The sequence below is a fragment of the Triticum urartu genome, chromosome 7 (genome assembly GCF_003073215.2).
Source record: "Triticum urartu cultivar G1812 chromosome 7, Tu2.1, whole genome shotgun sequence".
In the NCBI taxonomy this organism is placed as follows: domain Eukaryota; kingdom Viridiplantae; phylum Streptophyta; class Magnoliopsida; order Poales; family Poaceae; genus Triticum; species Triticum urartu.
The window spans coordinates 4625787-4650048 of record NC_053028.1 but is presented as its reverse complement, the minus strand read 5'-3'; the positions used below and the strand labels follow the sequence as shown (position 1 = coordinate 4650048).

The window sequence follows — 24262 nt, the reverse complement described above, 5'->3', positions numbered from 1 at the left end:
CATGAGTGTATTTGATTGATGTAATGTTTATTCATGTAATTGTGTGAAGTGGCGATTGTAAGCCAACTATGTACCTCTTTCCCTTATGTATTACATGGGTTATGTGAAGATTACCTCACTTGCGACATATGCCTTTAATGCGATTATGTCTCTAAGTCGTGCCTCGACACGTGGGAGCTATAGTCGCATCGAGGGTGTTATAGCACTCCCTCACTGATTTTTCGACCGTCGATGATGGTCGTTACTCCTCCTTACCCTAGTGCACAACAAAGGTCTAGCACAAGGGGAAGAAGGAGAAACGACCCCCCACGACAATAGCCGGGATTCTTCTTCTCTCATATATGGTGCAGACTTTCTCCCTCACTCATTTGTTGAGTGTCATGTATGGAGCCCCGACAGACTTAAAGTCAACCTGAAATGTTGTTTAATTATATTTCTACAAAATCCGGGCCACTCGATATTTTCTACATATTCTAGCACAAGTTATTCCAAAATTTACGAAAAAATCTGGCATGACTTTTTCTAATAAGGACATATATCAAGCGCCTGAAATTTGCTGGAATGGAAATTAATCAACACTCCGGAAAAACATAGGTCATTGTGAGGTGTTCCCTGCAAACAAAGGCCACTCATGTAGCTACTACTCTACTACAACTATCATAACATCTACATCATCATTGACATGGGGATTTGGCTGGTCTTGTTGGGGAATGCGGTAATTTCAAAAAAAAAATCCTACGCACACGCAAGATCTATCATGGTGATGCATAGCAATGAGAGGGGAAGAGTGTTGTCCACGTACCCTCGTAGACCATAAGCGGAAGCATTATGACAACGCGGTTGATGTAGTCGTACGTCTTCATGATCGACCGATCCTAGTACCGAAAGTACGACACCTCCGCGATCTGCACACGTTCAGCTCGGTGACGTCCCACGAACTCACGATACAGCAGAGTATCGAGGGAGAGCTTCGTCAGCACGACGGCATGATGACAGTCGTGATGATTACGCTATTGCTAGGTACAATAGCAGTAGCGATGTTTACGAGCGCTACTAGTATACCTAGTCTATCGACAACAGTCTGTTAATTATAGTAGTAGCATGTTTTTTAACTACCGCGCTCCTGCTATGTGCATAGTAGTAGCGCTCTCTCTGCTCAAGCGCTACTGCTAATTAGCAGCAGCGCTTCCTTTTAAAAAGCGCTAATGGTAAGCTGTTGTATACAAGATTATCCCTAGTAGTGAAAGAACTACCCTCACACGCCATCTCTTGTAATTCACGCCATCAAACGATAGAGGTTCGAAGGTCACACCAAAAGCAATTGGAGACAACTGCCTACACATATCAAGTTTTTGGATCGTTGAACAATTGAGAAATCTCCACTAGGGGCGGCCCACCTTGTTTCTAGATATTTTTCCAAGAAACCAGCAGAAGCCCAAGAGCAATGCCTTCTCATTGCCATCAACACAAGAACAAAGAGCATGTGCAACTAAGTGTGAGGTGTCATTGCAAAAACAAAAACTAAGTGTGAGGTGTTTCTGTTTTGTAACAGACGGTAGATGCCAAAACCCTACGCAAAACCCCAGCTGGTTCCACCCCAAGAAAAATCCCATCTTTACCCCCGAACCCCAGCTATAAATCTCCCCCGCTCCCCCACTGAAGCCACCACCCATCCATCGGTCAGAAAAGAATCTACCGAGTTACCTCGGGATCATCGGGCCAGCAGCGGCGGCGCCATGGACTCGTCTCGCGTCATCCTCATCCCCGGCACGCCGCCGCTGCCGTACGCCTACGAGCAGCTGCCGTCCTCCTCCGCCGACGCCAAGGGCATCGAGGAGCGGCCGGCCGGCGGCGGCCTGAGGTGGCGCGCGTGCGCCGCCGTGCTGGCCGCCTCGGCCGTGGTGGCGCTCGTCGTCGCCGCCGCGGTCTTCGGGGCCGGCGGGGCGGGGCGGGAATCTGTGGCCTCCTCCGTGCCGGCGACCCCGGCGACGGAGTTCCCGAGGAGCAGGGGCAAGGAGCACGGCGTGTCGGAGAAGACGTCGGGGGCCTACTCCGCCAACGCGTTCCCGTGGAGCAACGCCATGCTGCAGTGGCAGCGCACCGGCTTCCATTTCCAGCCGGACAAGTACTACCAGAACGGTATATACTGCCCCAGTTCATTCTCCGTTCCATTAAATCTTCAGATCCAGATTTCTTTTTCTTTTTCTTTTCTCCGGCTTGGTTTGATCCAGAAACTGACCTCGCTGCCTCTGCTTCCTGTTTTGTTTGCTCCCCGGCGGCGGCATTCTCCGGCGACATCATGCAGATCCCAACGGTCAGTGCCACGCACCACCTAACGAATCCATGGATCGAATATTCTTACTTGTTCATAGATTCATCGTCTGTGGACTAGTATATTGACTTCTTTTTAAGAAAAAACTATGGAATATATTAACTGAACAAATTGTGTGCATCCATGACAGGTCCGGTATATTATGGCGGATGGTACCACTTCTTCTACCAATACAACCCGTCGGGCTCCGTCTGGGAACCACAAATCGTGTGGGGCCACGCCGTGTCCAAGGACCTCATCCACTGGCGCCACCTCCCGCCGGCCTTGGTGCCCGACCAGTGGTACGACATCAAGGGCGTCCTCACCGGCTCCATCACCGTGCTCCCCGACGGCAAGGTCATCCTCCTCTACACCGGCAACACCGAGACCTTCGCGCAGGTGACCTGCCTCGCGGAGCCCGCCGACCCGAGCGACCCCCTTCTCAGGGAATGGGTCAAGCACCCCGCCAACCCCGTCGTGTTCCCGCCCCCCGGCATCGGCATGAAGGACTTCCGTGACCCGACCACCGCGTGGTACGACGAGTCCGACGGCACGTGGCGCACCATCATCGGCTCCAAGAACGACTCGGACCACTCCGGCATCGTCTTCTCGTACAAGACCAAGGACTTCATCAGCTACGAGCTCATGCCGGGGTACATGTACCGCGGCCCCAAGGGCACCGGCGAGTACGAGTGCATCGACCTCTATGCCGTCGGCGGGGGCCGCAAGGCCAGCGACATGTACAACTCGACCGCCGAGGACGTGCTCTACGTGCTCAAGGAGAGCAGCGACGACGACCGGCACGACTGGTACTCGCTGGGCCGGTTCGACGCCGCCGCCAACAAGTGGACGCCGATCGACACGGAGCTCGAGCTCGGCGTCGGGCTGCGGTACGACTGGGGCAAGTACTACGCGTCCAAGTCCTTCTACGACCCCGTGAAGAAGCGGCGCGTCGTGTGGGCGTACGTCGGCGAGACCGACTCGGAGCGCGCCGACATCACCAAGGGGTGGGCCAACCTCCAGGTAAAGCATCACCCACGCTAAAGCACATTGACACGATTGTCTTAATTTTACATTACGATTATCATCATTGATCGTCATCGTTAGCTCCACCGTTGGTTTTGCAATGCTGGGTGGGGTGGATCCGTGGGCCAGTGACAACAGTGCGTATAGAGCACTAGGATGGCTAGCTGTGCGGCGCCGCAGTCATGGTGTCGTTTGTCCTTTTTTTTTGTAGTAATACTAAAAAAAAACTAATAACGGACGGCTCTAGTCTAGGCTGTGGGTTGCTATCTAGCTGAGCTGTCAAAAGCTTCAGATCCGGAGAACATGGTCGGCCCCGTCCTTGGCTGCACGCTCGATTTGGTATCTAGTTAATTACTAAATTAATTTACTACCCCGGAAGCATGGACGCATATGCCAACTTGCATCACCAAATGGCAAACACATAGTACTGGCCTCTGCCTTTCAATTTATATATTGCTTTATTATTGCAACTTTTTTTTATCAAGGATTACTCACTTGATAAAATTAACGTCACTAGATTTGTATTTCAATGTACTTCATCGGTCTCGTTAAGAAAACTGGTTATGATTCATGTATGGTCATAAAATTAAGCTCACTAAGTTATGATTCAAGGTAGGTGCATGATGGTTAATTATTAGTTACTTATATCGATCGATAGGCCGGCCGGGCGGCTGAATTTCAGGACTAGTTTTCTTTGGTCACTTTCACCATATCGTTGAAACTTCCAAGAGCCAATACACTGTCGATGTAGTGCCCATTTCACCATCTCTAGGGTAGCTCAACAACCATATACAGACAAACATCATGTGCATGCCTGGTCAGTCGCACGTGGAGCGATTTGTTCGGTCCCGGCTAACAAACCTCACCAAATCAAATCAGGACTTTCTTCCTTCAAATCTTTGATGTTGTTTATGTGAAGCCTTTTGGTTTATGCGGTAGATTCTTTAATGGAATTCGGTGGAGGGCGTCGGACCCTTCATATTAATTAAACAAGAATTATTTTCGGACATGTTTTTTCTTCAAGCTCATGATGTGAATGTGCACTCATAACGATGGGCTTAACTATTTTGAATTATTGGATCCACTGACTTAATGGTGTGTGTTGCGTGTGCAGTCAATTCCGAGGACGGTGGAGCTTGACGAGAAGACCCGGACGAACCTCATCCAATGGCCGGTGGAGGAGCTCGATACCCTCCGCATCAACACCACCGATCTTAGTGGCATCACCGTCGGCGCCGGCTCCGTTGCCTTCCTCCCCCTCCACCAGACCGCTCAGCTCGACATCGAGGCAACCTTCCGCATCGATGCCTCCGCCATTGAGGCCCTCAACGAGGCCGATGTCAGCTACAATTGCACCACTAGCAGCGGCGCTGCCAGCCGCGGCGCGCTTGGCCCCTTCGGCCTCCTCGTCCTCGCCAACCGCGCCCTGACCGAACAGACGGGAGTGTACTTCTATGTGTCCAAGGGCCTCGATGGTGGTCTTCGGACTCACTTCTGCCACGATGAGTTGCGGTCATCGCACGCTAGTGATGTGGTGAAACGGGTGGTGGGTAGCACGGTGCCGGTGCTCGACGGCGAGTATTTCTCCGTCAGGGTGCTCGTGGATCACTCCATTGTGCAGAGTTTCGCGATGGGCGGGAGGTTGACGGCAACGTCGAGGGCGTACCCGACCGAGGCCATCTACGCGGCAGCGGGGGTCTACATGTTCAACAACGCCACCGGCACTAGCATCACCGCCGAGAAGCTTGTCGTGCATGATATGGACTCGTCGTACAACCATATATACACAGATGATGACTTGGTAGTCGTCGATTAGACTGATCACTCACAACAAGTTATGGATCGGTTGTTCTCGGTCGGTGGCTTCCTTTTCTCTTGGACAGTTGGAGATGGAGTACTAGCGACTCTGCCTATCACTTCATTTTTGTTCTTCGTTCTGGTTTTGGGTTTAGTAAGATGAATTAGATGGTGTTGATGACAGGGCTGTGATGTTAATGATGATGATGATGATGATGATTGTTCACATGTAAATCAATTTGTTGGGGAATGAAAATGGCATGGATGCCACCAAGTTTAAGTGAATGTATCAAGTGTGTGCTGTCTAATTTCTTATTCATTTTATATGCAATTTTTACATTTTGTATTTTTAGAGAAAGCCATCATGGTGTACTTATAAACATCAGAAGATAGTTACATTGTTTTGGAGTTTTTTCACTTACAATAATGCTGGGTCGCTCCATATAATCTATGCGCCTGAATTGTTAAGTACAGGACTGCACGGCATTTGAAAAAAAATAACATTCTGAGTACCGACTACTCGTTTCTGCTTTAGAGTTTAGACGGGTCCATCGGGTCGTATTGGTAGCAGGGCCTACTTACATCCAAACTTTGCTAAATATGGCTTGTGGCTCCTGGACCTAATTATAAAGTGGGAGCTCCTTTGGTTTTGTTTTTTCTGTTTTCACTTACGTCTTGTACTTGTATTTCAAGGTATTCAACAAAAAAATCAAACAAAATTGTCCATGCAACTATATAAATACCTATTTAAAATTGAGCAAATTATGTTATGGATATTGAATGAAAAATCACCTGGCTTTCCTAACATTTTTTTGAATCACTTAGAAAGAGGGACATTTCAAAACCACGCTAATGTCATGAGAGACAGTCGCACCACAGCCCGGCTTTGAACTTCCCAATGACTAATTTCCTTCCATAGGAATTTGATCATTGGCCCTAATCTTTTTTTTACACTCGGAAATTGAATGATCATGCATGTTGCTGGCACATCAGTTTCAAATAATGAAGTATTTATCAAAACATCATTGTGATTCACAACATATACATCGTATGCAGCTTATGACCGCATTACGATAAATATCACCATATACATAAATACAAGTTAAACATAATCTAGGTGACTCATGCTTAAATTTCAGATGAATATATTTATCATCCTGATTGAAACACAATTCAAGACATAAAAAAGAACTCAGTAGACATACCCATCCCAAATAGCTTTATTTTTTCTTTGTAATTATTTCACCCAGACCCCCCCCCCCCCCCCCCCCCCCCCCTAAGATCAATGTCTGGCTGAGCTGGCAAGTTAAACATGGACGGTCCCTTGGATGCATGCTCCATTTCCCCATTATCTTAATCTCTAGTTAATTAATTACTCTCCCAGACGCATGGACGCATATGCCTAGTTGCAGCGTGCTTTTCCCAAACAATAATACTCCACGATCACTTGCAGTTTTATTAATCCTGTTGGTCGATGCATGATGCTTGGTAATCAAGTATTTACTTAGCGATCGATTGGCCGGCCAATTAAATCTGAAGAGTACTTTTCTTTGATCGCTTTGACTGTCTCTTTCACCGTATCTCTAGTTCATTTAGAAATACACATCGTATTCATGCCTCGTCAATTGCATGTGGAAAGGAACCATGGTGGAGTGACTTGTCCAGCAGATCACACCAAATCAAATCAAGGCTTTCCTCCTTGGAATTTTTCAAGTTTAATTGAAGCCATTTTTGTCCGCGGGATGGAATTGATTCCTTCATGGAATTGGTGGAGGGCGCGGGCCTCTTTTATTAACTTTATACAAGCATTCATGTCTCAAAAAAATGGAATATTCATTTCAGCCATGTTTTCTTTTCACGTTCTCGACGTCAAATTGTCAACGCATATTCATGATCAATTGGCTTACTTATCTTGAACCATTGAAATTGCTCGGCTCCCAGCTCCCCACTCGTTGGCCCGCCTCCTGAGATCCGTGGTGGCCGCGGCTGCCCCTCCGAGTCGTTGCTACCGTTGCTCGGAGTCAAATGCCCCATCTTGTCGGGTTTACAACTTCGTACATGCTCCGGGTGAAACCCCAGCTCCATACTATGTATGAGCCGACCACAGTGGCGCCATCCTGACGTCCTAACCTCTTTTGCAGTTGTGATCGTGGAGCTATACTTCCAACCTATGACTAGGTTCTCCGAGTTACCTGTGCCCGGGAGAAGTCTTTGCTCTGATCTCATATTGAAGCAATCGCGGCAATGCTTCCCAGCATCGTAAACCTCCCTGGATGCATGGTCCTTAGTGGCACCTCTTTACAGCTTGGTCTCAAGCGGACGATCTATGGACATCGCCTCCCTACCAAGGTTGGAAAAGGTGATAGGCATAAGCGAGGTGATTGGCCTTCGCCTAGTGCCTAGGCGGTGCTTAAGCGTCCTGGCGCGGCCTAGGCAGCAATATAGTTTTTACTATCGGGTTGAATTTGTGGTTATTATATGTGTGTCGATATTAACTTAGGGACATAATATGGTAACTACCAGCTACTGCCATTGGAATATAGCTCATTTAGCATATCAGTGCAATATGCCATGACTTCTCGCTTGGGTACACAATTCCTTGCTTGCCCTATCTAGACTTTCATTTATGCCCTAGGCGAGGTGTTTGGTCATCGCCTAGCGCCTAAGCGTGCCTAAGTGCTGCCTAGGCACTTTCTTTTCTAATAGAGCTCCTTACTGATGGTGCCATTTGAGTGCATATGCATATCTATAGGGCGGATCCTCGTGCTCATCTGCCGGCGGCAAATGTGGATGTGCTGCCATCTGTTCACCCCGACCACCCTACATTGTGTGGGAAATTGGTGGAGGGAGTGGACCTCTTTTATTGATTCAACAAGAATCATTTTATTCATGCTTTTTAACAGGTCTTGATCTCTTACTGAGCTTGAATTATTGAACCAACTAAATTAGTGGTGGTATTAATCAACTGTATTCGGAAATTGAAAGGTTTTTGGAGTAAAAAAATCAGGTTTGTGCTGTCACTTTTCTCGCATGTGCATTTTATACGCAAGCTACATTTATTTTTCTTTTTTGAAGGTCACAAGGTACATTTCTGGAAAATGTATGGATATTTATGAATGAGAAAGCCATCATGGCTCATTTTGTCTATTTGCAGCTCATGCTCTTGCCATGGAAGCTTCTATACGACAATTAATTTGGATCAGAGGGAAAATTAATGAAGCTGCTCAATTTTCAACCGCAAAAAAAAAAGCTGCTCAATTTTGTGCTAAACAAGCGTCGTCCTATAAACTTGTGTAATGTCTTAAATTTGAGTGTGATCCTTATGTTGATTAATCAATGAAGCTTATGATTCACCAAAGGAAAACTTAACTTGTTGGAACTCTCGAGACAGTCACTGGACATGAACACGATGCACCGTCACATGAGCGTTCCTGGAAACTGGCTGCCTTGCTGGGGAAAAGGCACACATGCATGTGGGCCATGGGTCACTTTTGGTGCCCATGGATGCATGTCGACGGCCACCAGCTACAGCCAGCCACCCGGAATCAAACCGGCGAGATTCCGGTACGGTCCTCTGGTAAAGCAACAGCAAACGCAAACTTGGGTGGAAGAAATCCAGTCAGTGAAGAGGAAGGCCAGCCATGGAATGGGATCGACGGAGGCCGTGAGCTCACCTGTCACCATGCTGGCTGCCACATCACGACTGACTGGGCTTTCACTCGCCTCGTTGGACGGCCAGGGGGAGGCGGCTGCTCCGTCGCTCTCCCGCGGTCGACGGGTCGCATATCCACGTTTTTTTGGGGACTTTTGAAACTTCCAAATGTGCATATCCACGTCACTTTTCTTAGATCTTTCGAACCCCAAGGATATTTGTTGAGTTTTCCGAAATGCTGGAGTCCGAGAGCCAAATCCACGCACTCGGGCACACATGGAGCTTCTTGATGAAAGCAGAGTCTGCATGATTGAGTTCGAGGCCCGGACACCCGCAAAAAAAAAAAGAGTTCGAGGCCCGGAAGATGGCTACGTGCCTCCATGAACGGCGGAGGTGAGGTCGGTCTGTGGCTGGGGGGTTGGTGAGCACTGAGGAGGAGCCCATGGATGAAAGCAACAGCAACGGCGGAGCGGCTAATTAATCTGTAGCTTCACCTTGTACTTGACTAAACCCGATATCATTTTGTCTACAAAGTAGGCGTGCACAAACTACAGACATACATCCATGAGTTGGTACATAGAAGGAAGAAGACACTGGCTCTGCATCTGCACGCATATCATATAATTGAGTTGTGGGCCCAAAATGGACGGACGATAGCTTAGTACATGCCTGCATGAAGGACACAGGTCTGTGGGGCTGCTGATGGAGGGAGGATCCTGCAGCTGAATGCGTACGTGGATGATGGCCACAGCAACGACGGAGGTTCATCTGTACTACCTCCGTCGGATTATAACGTCCCGTGAGCCAGCCAGCCGTGTACGGTTATTCAAGTCTCCTAGTACTACAAGACTTTTTTTTTCGAACCGGGCTATACCCCTTTCCATTGCAAATAAATGGAAATACAGAGTTCAGAAACATGTCAGGAGGAGGGAAAGAGGTAAAGCGAGTCCGGGCACTGTCAGGAAACCCACTACATTCGCCCGCCATCGAAACGAATGTCATGGGGCGAAAACCTAGACAGCACCGAATATCCACAGCAAACACCCATAAGTTTTAACTACAGACAGAGATATGAGACATCCACAAAAGAATCAAAACGCCACCACATGATCGTAAGGTCGCCCAGCTCCAGCCAACGAGGTTTTGCAGCCCTTCAATCTCCTCCGATCGGCACCCTCGCCGCGTTGCACATCTCCATCATGCGCATCGTGCTCGACCTGATCATCTCAGCACCGCTTCGCAGCTCCTTGGCGCCCTCCTCCTCCTGCAGCCCTGTCCAGTACAGTAGGAAAGAACACATGGAGAAAACAATCTCAAAAGGCGTTTTGATAATCTTCTTTTCGAACGTAGCTCGGTTTCGAGCTAGCCAAATGGCCCAGCAAGCAGCAGCCAAGCCCACCGTATAGTACTTTTGTCCATCAGGGAGAAAAGTGTGGCACCAAGCAAAATATTGCCAGTAGCTATTCGGGCACATCTCAGTATCCAGAACTATCCCAACGCATCTCCAGATCACTTTAGCAACAGGGCAAGTAAAAAACAGATGTTGGGAGGTTTCCAACTCATTACAGAAAGAACATGTGGGATTCCCAGTCCATTTCCTCGTTCTCATAACTTGTCTAGTGAGCACTGCGTCCTGGGACAGTTGCCACATGAAGATTTTGATTTTGAGAGGGATCTTGGCTCTCCAAATCCATCTATAATGGCAACCACTAAGAGGGTTTTCAAGCCATTTATACACATATTTAGTGGAAAATTTGCCATTGCTATTAAGCCCCCAGTAGACCCGGTCCCCACCCTGACTCAGCTGGATATTATTGATCGTTTTGTTTATTTCCTCCCATTGACGGGATAATTCAGGAGTGAGTACTACAAGACTAGCCATAGTGAGAGTAACTTCAATAGTAACTTCGAGTCCGACTCAGCAAATTTGTTTATGTGACAGTGAGTTACTAGTGATATGTGTATGTTACTAGTGTATGTTACTCCCTATTGTGGCTAGACATGTATTTGATTGGATGGGTATCATGCGTGGTCAGCTGCATGGAAAAAACGAAGAGGCAACTGCATACGCGCTATAAATAATGGCTAGTGCTAGATGAGCACTGCTACATGGACGACATTTACCAGACGATGCATGCACGACATGCATATCACGCCATCCATGGGCAAAGCTGAAGCAGCAGCTAACGGCTGGATTAGCCATCGTCCGGGTGTCGTTCAGCGCTGTATCGTCTATGAAGTATTTCCGGTGCTAGATTGGTTGCATGCAAAAGTGAAGAGAAAATTATGTTGGGGAACGTAGGATAAATTCAAAATTTTCCTACGTGTCACCAAGATCTATCTATGGAGTCATCTAGCAACGAGGGAGGAGTGGATCTACATACCCTTATAGATCGCGCGCGGAAGCGTTCAAGAGAACGGGGTTGATGGAGTCGTACTCATCGTGATCGAAATCACCGATGATCCTAGCGCCGAACGGACGGCACCTCCGCGTTCAACACACGTACGGAGCAGCGACGTCTCCTCCTTCTTGATCCAGCAAGGGGGGAGGAGAGATTGATGGAGATCCAGCAGCACGACGGCGTGGTGGTGGAAGCAGTGAGATTCCAACATGGCTTCGCCAAGCGCTGCGGGAGGAGGGAGATGTGTCATGGGAGGGAGAGGGAGGCGCCAGGGCTCAGGGGGGTGCTGCCCTCCCTTCCCCCCACTATATATAGGGCCAAGGGAGAGGGGGGGTGCTGCCCTCCCTTCCCCCCACTATATATAGGGCCAAGGGAGAGGGGGGGCGCATCCTTGGCCCTTCCTCCAAGGAAGGGTGCGGCCAGGGAGGAGTCCCTCCTCCCCAAGGCACCTCGGAGGTGCCTTCCCCCTTTACGACTCTTCCTTTTCCTCTTCTCTTGGCGTATGGGCTTCTTGGGGCTGGTGCCCTTGGCCCATATAGGCCAAGGCGCACCCCGTACAGCCCATGTGGCCCCCCGGGGCAGGTGGCCCCACCCGGTGGACCCCCGGGACCCTTCCGGTGGTCCCGGTACAATACCGGTGACCCCGAAACTTGTCCCGATGGCCGAAATAGCACTTCCTATATATAATTCTTTACCTCCGGACCATTCCGGAACTCCTCGTGACGTCCGGGATCTCATCCGGGACTCCGAACAACTTTCGGGTTACCGCATACTAATATCTCTATAACCCTAGCGTCACCGAACCTTAAGTGTGTAGACCCTACGGGTTCGGGAGACATGTAGACATGACCGAGATGACTCTCCGGTCAATAACCAACAGCGGGATCTGGATACCCATGTTGGCTCCCACATGTTCCACGATGATCTCATCGGATGAACCACGATGTCAAGGACTTAATCAATCCCGTATACAATTCCCTTTGTCTAGCGGTACGATACTTGCCCGAGATTCGATCGTCGGTATCCCGATACCTTGTTCAATCTCGTTACCGGCAAGTCTCTTTACTCGTTCCGTAACACATCATCCCGTGATAAACTCCTTGATCACATTGTGCACATTATGATGATGTCCTACCGAGTGGGCCCAGAGATACCTCTCCGTTTACACGGAGTGACAAATCCCAGTCTCGATTCGTGCCAACCCAACAGACACTTTCGGAGATACCTGTAGTGTACCTTTATAGCCACCCAGTTACGTTGTGACGTTTGGCACACCCAAAGCACTCCTATGGTATCCGGGAGTTGCACAATCTCATGGTCTAAGGAAATGATATTTGACATTAGAAAAGCTTTAGCATACGAACTACATGATCTTGTGCTAGGCTTAGGATTGGGTCTTTGTCCATCACATCATTCTCCTAATGATGTGATCCCTTTATCAACGACATCCAATGTCCATGGTCAGGAAACCGTAACCATCTATTGATCAACGAGCTAGTCAACTAGAGGCTTACTAGGGACATGGTGTTGTCTATGTATCCACACATGTATTTGAGTTTCCTATCAATACAATTCTAGCATGGATAATAAACGATTATCATGAACAAGGAAATATAACAATAATCAATTTATTATTGCCTCTAAGGCATATTTCCAATAAATTATATTTTTCGTCCCTCGATTCTTGTGAAAGTCTAGATTTAATTCCTTAACTATGAAACCGGATAACTTGCACCTCGAACTTTCCATACCAAACAAATTTCGTCCCTCATATCAGCCAACCCGGTTTAACTGCTGACTTGGCGTGGTTCTTGACCGGTCCAGGCCAACATGGCAAAGGAGCTGGTAAATCGTTCCTTGCTTCGTTAAAACAGCTCTCGGGAAAAAAAATAGCTTGCACCAGCGACAATGCACAATGCAGGTGCTAGCGGAGGCTGCGAGATGCCTGGGAGCGAGCAGCGTGTCTGCGCGGCTGGAAGGAAAGCATGGGCACGCGGAATGGCCGAAGCTTCGTCTACGATGACTTCTAGTGGAGGTGGCGGGCGACGCTAAGCGGGGCAGCGGGCTATATGGCATGGGGAGGCTCGGGAAGAGGGGAGACAACAGGTGGTGGAGCACGGGCTTGCGGCGGGGTTAGGTTGTAGACGAGGGGATGCTTAGGGAAGACGCGTGAGGCCTCGGTAGGACCATGGGGAGCTTAGGAAGCCCACTGGGAGAACTAAAGCTTGCCGGGGGAGGAGATCACGACCAGCGTCGCCGCGGTGGAGCCCCTCCAGCGCTGGTTCGTCCTCATTGACGCCGGTGTACTCGACCTGCATGGCGCCGATCACGCGTAGAACATGCACACCCCTATGGCACATCCCCATCTTTGTCAAGCCATTTGCGCCGTTTCTGGCACACGACGATGGCACATGATGATGGAGCTGAACACGAGGTCCTCCGCCATGGTGACAACAGCGACCACTGTCAACAAGCTTTTGAGAACCCCATATGAGAGTAGCATGCGGCGATGGTGCCGCGCACCACCGTGCGGACACGCCGCCGGGATGCCTCTGCATCCTAGCATGCCACTACAGCGTTTGTGCAGTTAGCGCACTCTAAGTGCTCGACGGAATGCCCATGAGAGAGATAGTAGGAAGGAAGAAGAGATAGGATGAGTAGGATAGAGAAATACTTCCACTTGGGCTATGACCGGTCAAAAACATGCCATGTCAGCTCAGAAACCACTTCAATTGTGTAAGGGACAATATTTGTCCGGTATGGAAAATTCAAGATGTAAGTTGTCCGGTTTTGTAGTTGAGGGACTAAATTTAGACTTCACGAAAAATTGAGGGATGAAAATTATACTTTTCTTAAAAGTGAACCGTGCAGCTGGCTGCATGCAAAACTGTCAACGATCTGATTGGCTATTGCCATTCTCTGAAAATACGCATCGTTGGTTATTAATGATCTGCATTGGTCCTTGAGTTTTGGCTAAGGCTAGTCATAGTGGGGGTAACTTAGATAGTAACTTAACACATCCCAAGACAATTTTGCTTATGTGGCAAGTATTTAATGAGGAGAGAGGTGTTTGGAGTAACATAATATGTTACTGTAACATAGCGCTTTCCAAGGTAAAATGAGTCTATAAAGCAATAAATGAAACAAACTATGACAATACTACTAAGATACTTTGCATTATGGAAGTAATAACTTAGACTAGTGTCATGCATATGACACTAGTTTAAGTTACTCCCCACTATGACCAGCCTAATGGGCTCTATAGACCCGGACGGAGTAGTACGTTGTACTCCTTCACTGCGTGCCTACCCACCTGGCCACGGGGGGAAAACAAATGGGTAAAATGGCAGAAAGGGTGCGGGAGTTGGACGCCGGCCACCTTGCACTAAGGGGGAAAGGGTTCTAAAAAACTTTTCCAAAACTTTCTTCTTTTTTTATAAAAAATCCGAAGTGCCCAACAAACACGGTGGACCTATTTATTCGACGACCAATGAAGTAAACGATCAACAGATTGTTTAATTATAATAAGATGTAGGCGTGTATACTACACAATATTCGGTCGATATATAGGGAGAGCTGGTCAGCCACCAGCCACACATCTCGCCGGCGATCGCAATGGTGTTTTCCTTTCTAAGGGAAAGCAAGGGTGAAAACGACGGGCTAGAGAACAAGCGATGTTGCCCGGTGCCGATTTCACAGGAAAAACGACGCCTACCTGCATGTGACTGGTGCCGTTTTCTTAATTCACGTACCGATGACAATCCAAGACCTAATCAGGCCACGACGATGCACCTCACATGCCTATTGCATTTTTTATATAGCAGGAGTCAAATTGTTTCATGCATTGTCGCCGAGGTAACCTAACATGCATGCTGGATGGTAGCTGTAGCAATGGACGGCGGAGGACGGTGCATATGTGCATGGCTGTATAGCCTTGGTGATTAAGTAACTCACACTACTGGATATTAAGTAACTCAGGGGGAGGAGGAAGAGGAGGAGGAGGATGCATGCTACGAACATGGATAGATGATGGCTACAGCAACCATAGTGGGAGATTTTGTATCTGCTACTCTGTCTGTAATCTGACTGTACCAATGCAACTATATGCTAGGGAGCATTGCAAATCAAACTCTTGCTTCCCTTCTGCTCCCTCGACCCGGCCATTCAGGAGGGGCGGGCGTCAAAAGGTTTTCTCGCTTTGTCTGGGGTAATAGTTTTTTCACATCTTCCACGCGTGTTGTGGAAGTAATTGCTCGCACTCAGTTTTGCGATGGCGGGCAGTAGTTAACATAATAGCGGATAGTTTTTTTCACACCTCCACGAATGTGATTGCATCGTAAAAATCTGCACGCATGTGAAACACACATCAATGTTTGCTGCAAAAAAAACAGAATTTTTTTAAAAAAAAATCTATTTTATGGATTTTACTGTTCACGTGACCTCACATGAGCTCGAGCTAAGAGGACTTTCGACATCTGGCCTTTTTGTTCTTGTTGATGAAATATAGTACATTTGGCAAAAAGAAATGAAAACAAAATATAGCACCACCTGTTCGATATCTCCTATTTCATGCCCGTTAGATGAAATAACAAGTTTTTTGGTGAAATAACAAGTAAACGCTGCAACCCGCGCGCCTAGTACCGGGCCTGGCCGTCTGGCCCAAGTATGGGAAAACACATAGGGCCCTAGGCAAGGGGAGCCGTATGGGAAAATGCATAGCTCCGGCATGGCGGACAGCGGATTTGAATCGTTCACCTCCAGATCCGTCGACCCCGAGCTCATCCCGTGCCTCCGAGGAGGAGATGGCCGTCCGGCTTGCGCTACGCCATGCCCGGGAGGAGGCCCGTGGACGGTTGCGCTCAGACTCCATCCGTCGGGAATTCATTGTGTCCGCCCAAATGGGGCATGGATCCGGCGTTAGGCCGGCCATAGCTGCCTCCCCGGGGGCCGTGCGGTCCATCTGGCGTCCGAACACGCTGGCGGACGTGCAACCCCTCTAGTGGCACGTCGATATTGGGCACGGCGTTCACGCCATGCAAGGCACCGGGCGCGGGAGGCGGCGGCAGCCCTCGCGGCGGCGGATGGCGGCGAGGCGGAGTTGCATTCTCCGGTGTCGCAACCGCATCGTGGTGGACGTCGGTGGCTCGTCCCCTGACGGATTCATCATCGATCTGACGCCACCGGGCATGGGAGGCGGCGAGGCTTGAGTCCCGTGAGCCAGCTCGTGTCCCATGCCTTATCCTACCTTGCCGACTACCGGGCCAACACTCAGAGGAGCGCAGCCGGCCGCCGGACCAGACAAGCTCCGCGTAGATTAGGTTTCACGTTGCATGTAACAATATGGATTTGAGGTTTCTAATTTGAGATATCCGGATGAGAAATATGTTTTTTTGAGAGGTGACCGATCACTGTCCGCGGATGCGTCCGGGCGCGTCTCGAATTTGCCAAGTCCGGCTATAGAAGATCACCGTTGTCTAGCTGAGCTGCCAAGGTCTTTAGCTCTGAGAAGATGGACGGTCTCTTGGATGCATGCTCCATTAACTTAATATCTAGTTAATTAATTACTCTCCCAGACGCATGGATGCATCTGCCTAGTTGCATGCTTTTTCCCAAACAATAATACTCCACGACCACTTGCAGTTTTCTTAATCCTATTGGTCGATGCATGATGCTTAGTTAACACATTTACCTAGCGATCGATAGGCCGGCCGATTGAATCTCAAGAGTAGTTTTCTTTGATCACTTTCACCGTCTCTTTCACCGTATCTTTGGTATAGCTCAATTATCATTTAGAAATACACATCAGGTGCATGCCTTGTCAGCTGCACGTGGAAAGGAAACATGGTGATTGTCGCATGCTGTTAGAGTGATTTGTCCGGTCCAGCTGACCACACCAAATCAAATCAGGGCTTTCTCCTCCTTCGAATTTCTTCACGTTATTTATGTGAAGCCATTTTTGTCCGTTCAGTCAATTCTCTAGTGGAATTTGGTGGGGGGTGCCTGCTGCTTTTATTTATCAAACAATAATTATTTAGTTGTGTTTTCTATTCAAGTTGTGATCTCTTACATAGCCTAAATAATTAAACACGCCAAATTTGTGATGATATTAGTCTACTGTATCTGGATTTATGGGAAATTGAAAGGACATGCATATATGCCACTCAAATTTCAAAGTGAAAATTTTGAAGTTTGGGGTGTCCATTCTCTTTTATGCATTTATACGCAAGCTTCATTTCATCATGGCTAACTTTAGTGATATCAGAAAATACCCTATCTAAAGAAATATAAGATCGTTTAGATTACATGATCTAAACGATCTTATATTTCTTTACAAAGGGAGTACATCATTTATCTACAAGTTAAGAGGACAATCATCCCAAACAATGAAGAGAAAATTCCTTATTTGGCACTGTCTTAAAATCTGGTTCCTTATTTGACACTGGAAAAGTTTTTCTTCCCTATTTGACACTAGTCCTAAATTTTATTCCCTATACGACACTTTCGTCCATTTTAACCCTAAATGACACCTGAAAAGACGATTTTGCCCCTCATGCGGTATGTGTGTGTGCGCGTGTGTGCTGTTGCGTGTGTGGGTGCACGCGCACATGTGTGCTGCTGCTGCATGTGTGTGTGCATGTGTGCCGCTGCGTGTGTATGTGAGTGTGTGTGTGTGCGCGCGCGCTGTTGCGTGCCTATGTGCTGCTGCGTGTGTGTGTATGTGTGTGTGTGTGCTGCGTGCGTGTGTGTTGCTGCGTGTGTGCGTGCGCGTGCATGTGTGTTGCTGCGTGTGTGTGCGTGTGTGTGCACGTGCGCGTGCGTGTTGTTGCGTGTGTGTGCGCGCGTGCGTGTGTGTTGGTGCATGTGTATGTGTTGCTGCATGTGTGCTCCTGCCCTCGCACTGGTGCTGTGTGTGTGCGCTATTGCCCCCCACGCATATACCACGTGAGGGGCAAAAGAGTCTTTTCAGATGTCATTTAGCCTTAAAATGAACGGAAATGTCATATAGAAAATAAAATTTAGAACTTGTGTCAAATAGGAAAGAAATTTTTTTTCAGTGTCAAACAAGGAAGCAGATTTTAAGATAGTGTTAAATAAGGATGAAAGTGTCAAATAAGGAATAAAATTTCGTCTAATAGACCATCACCAGTGTTAAATAAGGAAGCAGATTTTAAGCGTATATGGAAAGTTTCGTAGCACCGCAAAACCCAATTATGTCGTGCGCCACCCCCATTCACTTCTCTTTGATCGCAAATCCCAACCTCTTGCTTCATGTCCACACAACTGCAAATATCGTCGATGTATCACTTCACACAATTTGTTCTGTCTAAATTGTTTTAGATGCATGATGCTTAGTTATTAGTATTTACTTAGCGATCGTACGCCGGTCGATCGAATTTCAAGAGAAGTTTTCTCTGGTCACTTTTACCATCTCCTTCGCCGTATCTCTAGTATGGCTCAATTATCATATACAAATATACATCATGTTCCTGCCTCGTCACTTGCACGTGGAAAGGGAACCATCATGATCGACGCTTAATGTTGGAGTGATTTGTCCGGTCCAACGAAACATACAAAATCAATTCAGTGTTTTCCTCGTTCAAAATTTTCAAGTTAACTAGCTAACTGACCATGTTCTTCAACTTGGCAACATATTCTAGTGCTTCAACATCAATCTTGTGTAAAATTTAGCTTGTTGTTGAATCGCTCGTCTTCACCCTCCTACCCACTTTTATCTCCCGGTAGCGTATGCCATTCTAGTGGCATATTACTTTTCGTTAGCCATACATGAATAGAATATTACCATGATTGCAAAAGTTGACGTCAGTCATCTGCCTCCATTCATCCTCTCGGTCTATTCTAACTATCTCCGCTCCATGATGCCATCGACCATCTGCATTGAAAGAAACCACATATTTTTCTTCAATTGATCATACATAAATTCAAGCACACTTAGCCATGTCCTTCTGTTTTGCTATTTTCACATCAATGATAAGATGAATAATTACCATGGACATATTAAAATCCAAAGGATGGTACCTCCAGGTTTCGGTACAGATGGAGCCACACATACCCTTACCCGTCCCCCATGAGCTTACTCAGCACCTGTACTCATATCCACCAACGGGAATTATTTTTTCCCATACCCGCCACCTGGCAGAGTAAACGGGTACCCGCAGGTAAAAATACTTACGTTTTGCAACCCATCAACTTGAGCAGCACTTAGTTACGACAGGGTAAATGGGTACCCTAATAGTATTTTTACCCACGGGTACGAGGGTAATGGTTACCCATTGCCATCCCTAGCTTTGTACAATAGAAAACACATGACATCAAATGTTTATTCTTATATATTGAAAATATATGATGCGTTAAATAGGGAAAATACAAAAATGAAGCATCTGGTGGGGAACAACACTTCCAATTTTAGAAGTGTGAAAAAATATTGCTGACGACATATAATAATTACCAATGTATATATTTACATCTGTTGTGGAGTCTAAGCAGGGATATCTGACTCAAAATTATATATGTTGTGTCTGCAATTCAATAGTAGTAAGAAATACATTCAATCTTTGTGTAGCGATTAAATAGAGAAACAATAAAGCTAGTCTTGCCTTGCTGATATGAAAATACACAACTCATGTTTCTTCAATGTTTAACATGGAGGCAACAATGTGTGATTAAATGTCTTCTCATCTCATCTACATCGCCCATTTGCAAGAACGTCTGGGTCATGGCATTATTAAACTAATCACTTCATTGAGCCTAAATAGGACTCCCAACATAATATATGAGTAGAGAACTGTTGGGTTTCGTAGTAATTTCAAAAAAATTCCTACGCACACGCAAGATCATGGTGATGCATAGCAACGAGAGGGGAGAGTGTGATCTACGTACCCTTGTAGACCGACAGCGGAAGCGTTGTGACAACGCGGTTGATGTAGTCGTACGTCTTCACGATTCGACCGATCCAAGCACCGTTACTCCGGCACCTCCGAGTTCTTGGCACACGTTCAGCTCGATGACGATCCCCGGGCTCCGATCGAGCAAAGCGTCGGGGAGGAGTTCTGTCAGCACGACGGCGTGGTGACGATCTTGATGTTCTACCGTCGCAGGGCTTCGCCTAAGCACCGCTACAATATGACCGGGGTGGAATATGGTGGAGGGGGGCACCGCATACGGCTAAGGAACGATCACGAAGATCAACTTGTATGTCTAGGGGTGCCCCCCTGCCCCCGTATATAAAGGAGCAAGGGGAGGAGGCCGGCCGGCCCCTATAGGCGCGCCAGGAGGAGTCCTCCTCCTAGTAGGAGTAGGACTCCTACTAGGAGGGGGAAAGAAGTGGGGAGGGAGAGGGAAAGGGGGGGCGCCGCCCCCCTCTCCTAGTCCAATTCGTACCAGGGGGGAGGAGGCGCGCAGCCCACCTCTGGCAGCCCCTCTCTCTCTCCACTAAGGCCCATATGGCCCATTACTTCTCCCGGGGGGTTCCGGTAACCCTCCGGCTCTCCGGTTTTCTCCGAAATCACCCGGAACACTTCCGGTGTCCGAATATAGCCGTCCAATATATCAATATTTATGTCTCGACCATTTTGAGACTCCTCGTCATGTCCGTGATCACATACGGGACTCCGAACTAACTTTGGTACATCAAAACTCATAAACTCATAATATAACTGTCATCGAAACCTTAAGCGTGCGGACCCTACGGTTCGAGAACAATGTAGACATGATCGAGACACGTCTCTGGTCAATAACCAATAGCGGGACCTGGATGCCCATATTGGCTCCTACATATTCTACGAAGATCTTTATCGGTCAGACCGCATAACAACATACGTTGTTCCCTTTGTCATCGGTATGTTACTTGCCCGAGATTCGATCGTCGGTATCTTAATACCTAGTTCAATCTCGTTACCGGCAAGTCTCTTTACTCGTTCCGTAATACATCATGTCACAACTAACTCATTAGTTGCAATGCTTGCAAGGCTTATGTGATGTGCATACCGAGAGGGCCCATAGATACCTCTCCGACAATCGGAGTGACAAATCCTAATCTCGAAATACGCCAACCCAACATGTACCTTTGGAGACACCTGTAGAGCTCCTTTATAATCACCCAGTTACGTTGTGACGTTTGGTAGCACACAAAGTGTTCCTCCGGCAAACGGGAGTTGCATAATCTCATAGTCATAGGAACATGTATAAGTCATGAAGAAAGCAATAGCAACATACTAAACGATCGGGTGCTAAGCTAATGGAATGGGTCATGTCAATCACATCATTCTTCTAATGATGTGATCCCGTTAATCAAATAACAACTCTTTTGTTCATGGTTAGGAAACATAACCATCTTCGATTAACGAGCTAGTCAAGTAGAGGCATACTAGTGACACTCTGTTTGTCTATGTATTCACACATGTATTATGTTTCCGGTTAATACAATTCTAGCATGAATAATAAACATTTATCATGATATAAGGAAATAAATAATAACTTTATTATTGCCTCTAGGGCATATTTCCTTCAAGAACAATGTGTGAAATTTGTATTCAACTTACGATAACGTCCAAGGTGATGGAAGCATTGTATTTATGCCCTTTAGATGGGCATTCACTTTACTTATCAAGTTTTTCAAAGACTTATTTCTACCCAAAAAATCAGCAAGCCAGCCATATGTGAATGATGTGTCTAGGACGGGAACAAATGGACATATGGTAAAATGGAATATATGAATTTGTTCCCTTGAAGCTAGCATAGATGCATGATAGGGTTGCTCATTGTCTCATAAATTATGGCCGTTTGGAGAACAACACTACATGTTGATTGCGCCAGGACCCCCAATGTATTGGTAAACTTGCATCAACGGATTGTAATCCTTCACTTATAGAATAAGATTCCCTTTTACGGTGTAAAAAAGGATTGCACGTCATTAGAAAAAAGCCTCCCATTTATGAATGATCTCAAGAGCCCCTTTGGGTTCCCAGATCTTAGGGAGCCTGTATTTAGGGACCTTATAGTAACAATAGTCTAATAGACCAACTAGAAAGAACACTTCAAGTGGCAAAAACAGTTCATGTAGACATGGGCTTTATGACGGTTAATTGGGCTACATGCAAATAATTGGGTTCAGAACATTTTGGGGTAGCACTAGTCTGTTGGACTGTTTTGGTTCCAGGTCTTGTTAGCATCTAGACTTGTACTGTGTAGCGCCCACTGTGAGCATTTGGCTCGAATAGCTAAAAGTCGAAACTAGTGGTTCGATTTGGTGCGGCCCTTTAATGCATATATTTTTTCCTTATTTCCTTCCTATTAAATGTTGAAATAATATTTGTTTTATTAAGTGAGGTTTTTTGGCTCGGGCTCCATGGAGCTCGTAAGTCTTAAAAAATAAAAGTTAACCTTTGAAGTTTCCAAAAATTGTGAAAACTAATACACACATACTTATATATGTATGCTAGACATGTGTATAATTTAATTATGAAATACACTTTGATGTGAACTATTAAAACAACCATGTACTTCTATAGTGAATAGTGCATGTGCTAAAAATACATGATTTTTTGTGTAGCTTCCACAAAAATGTATTTCACCATTAAACATCCCAGACAAGTAGCATACATCCAAAAGTATGTGCATATTTTTTTATAGAAGTTTCTTAATTTCATGTTCCATTATAATTTTCCATGTATTCTTTCATTTTATAATAGTCTATATTAAGGAAAATGTTGATCTATTTAAACTAAGTCTTCACCTAGTTTTGAAGTGATCAGTAATTAATAATAAATGCTCCTCATTTCTTTAAAAATGTCCATGCAGTTTTTAGAGTGTTTCTTCCAGTTACTCAAATATTCATTTAACTAAAAAATGTTACCTATACAAAAAATGTTTGTCTAATTTGTAAATGGTCATAGAAATAAAAAATTGTTGACATATTTTGAAACTGTGTAGTTTAGAAAATTATTTTTCATGTATTTCAAAAAAACAATCTACATAAGTTTAAAAATATTCAACATTTATTTGGAAAAATGTCGTCGTGTATAAAAAATCAACATGTATTTATAAAAATGTAAATTGCACATTATTTTTCTTTGTGCATTTGAAAGTACTCAACGTGTATTTAAAAAATCCTCAAATTGTAATGAAAATAATGGCCATTAAAAATTGTGTATTTCTTAAGGTGGGCTTACATTTGTTTTAAAATTAGAAAAGTAAAATAGGAAATATAGATTGAAGTTAGGGAATGAAACAGGGAAAAGAGAGTAAGAAAACGACAAAAATGAAAATTTGAAAAAAAAAGGAGATATAAACAAAGAGGGACATGGAAAAAAGAAATATAAAATAAACAAATCCCCTGAAAAAAAAGAGTGCACATCATTAGACAGAAAAAGAACATTAGAAAGAACACTTTGAGACAAAACTGTTCATCTAGACACAGACTTTATGCCGATCAATTGGGCTCAAACATTTGACGGTTGCACCGGTTCATTGAGCTGTTTTGGTTGCAGGGACTTCTTGCATACAGACAGGAACCGTGTAACGCCCAGTATGAGCATTAGGCTTGCATCGCTCAAAGCCGATACTAGTGGCTGGCTTTCATGCAGTCCATTCATGCACATAATTGTCTTTATTTATTTATTTATTATTAAATATTCATATAATATACTTTTATTGAGTGTGCCTTTTTGGCCCTCGGGCTTCTTGGAGCCCAGATTTTTCAATAATTCAAAATTTGACCTCTTAGTTTTCCTAAAATTCTGAAAATAATACACAAGTACAAATAGATGTATACTAGCTATCTGGGAAATTTCATTATGAAGTATTCTTTGACGCAAAATGTACAAAAAAACAAAAATCATGTACTTCTGTAGCTAATATTAGATGTGCTAGAAATACATGATTTTAGCGAACCAACATGTGGTTGGATGGTTAGAAGGACATAATTCAAGTCCTAGAATTGACACCGGTGCTCGCATTTTCCTGGATTTATTCCAAGCCCTCCGGCGATGTGCATTTAGTGGGAGGAGACGGTTCTGTCAACTACGAAGGCGTTTGTGGTGACTTCGACAATTTCAA

At 46.0% G+C, this 24262-nt stretch overlaps 1 protein-coding gene across 1 annotated transcript; it reads left to right on the top strand.

Moving 5' to 3' along the window:
- Window positions 1–1660: 1660 nt before the first annotated feature.
- Window positions 1661–5419, top strand: LOC125517966 (sucrose:sucrose 1-fructosyltransferase-like). The gene is made up of 4 exons (XM_048682927.1): window positions 1661–2139; window positions 2306–2314; window positions 2463–3334; window positions 4452–5419. The coding sequence occupies exons 1-4, from the start codon at window positions 1737–1739 to the stop codon at window positions 5151–5153; spliced, it is 1986 nt and encodes a 661-aa protein (XP_048538884.1). The 5' UTR covers window positions 1661–1736; the 3' UTR covers window positions 5154–5419.
- The last annotated feature ends 18843 nt before the right edge of the window (window positions 5420–24262 follow it).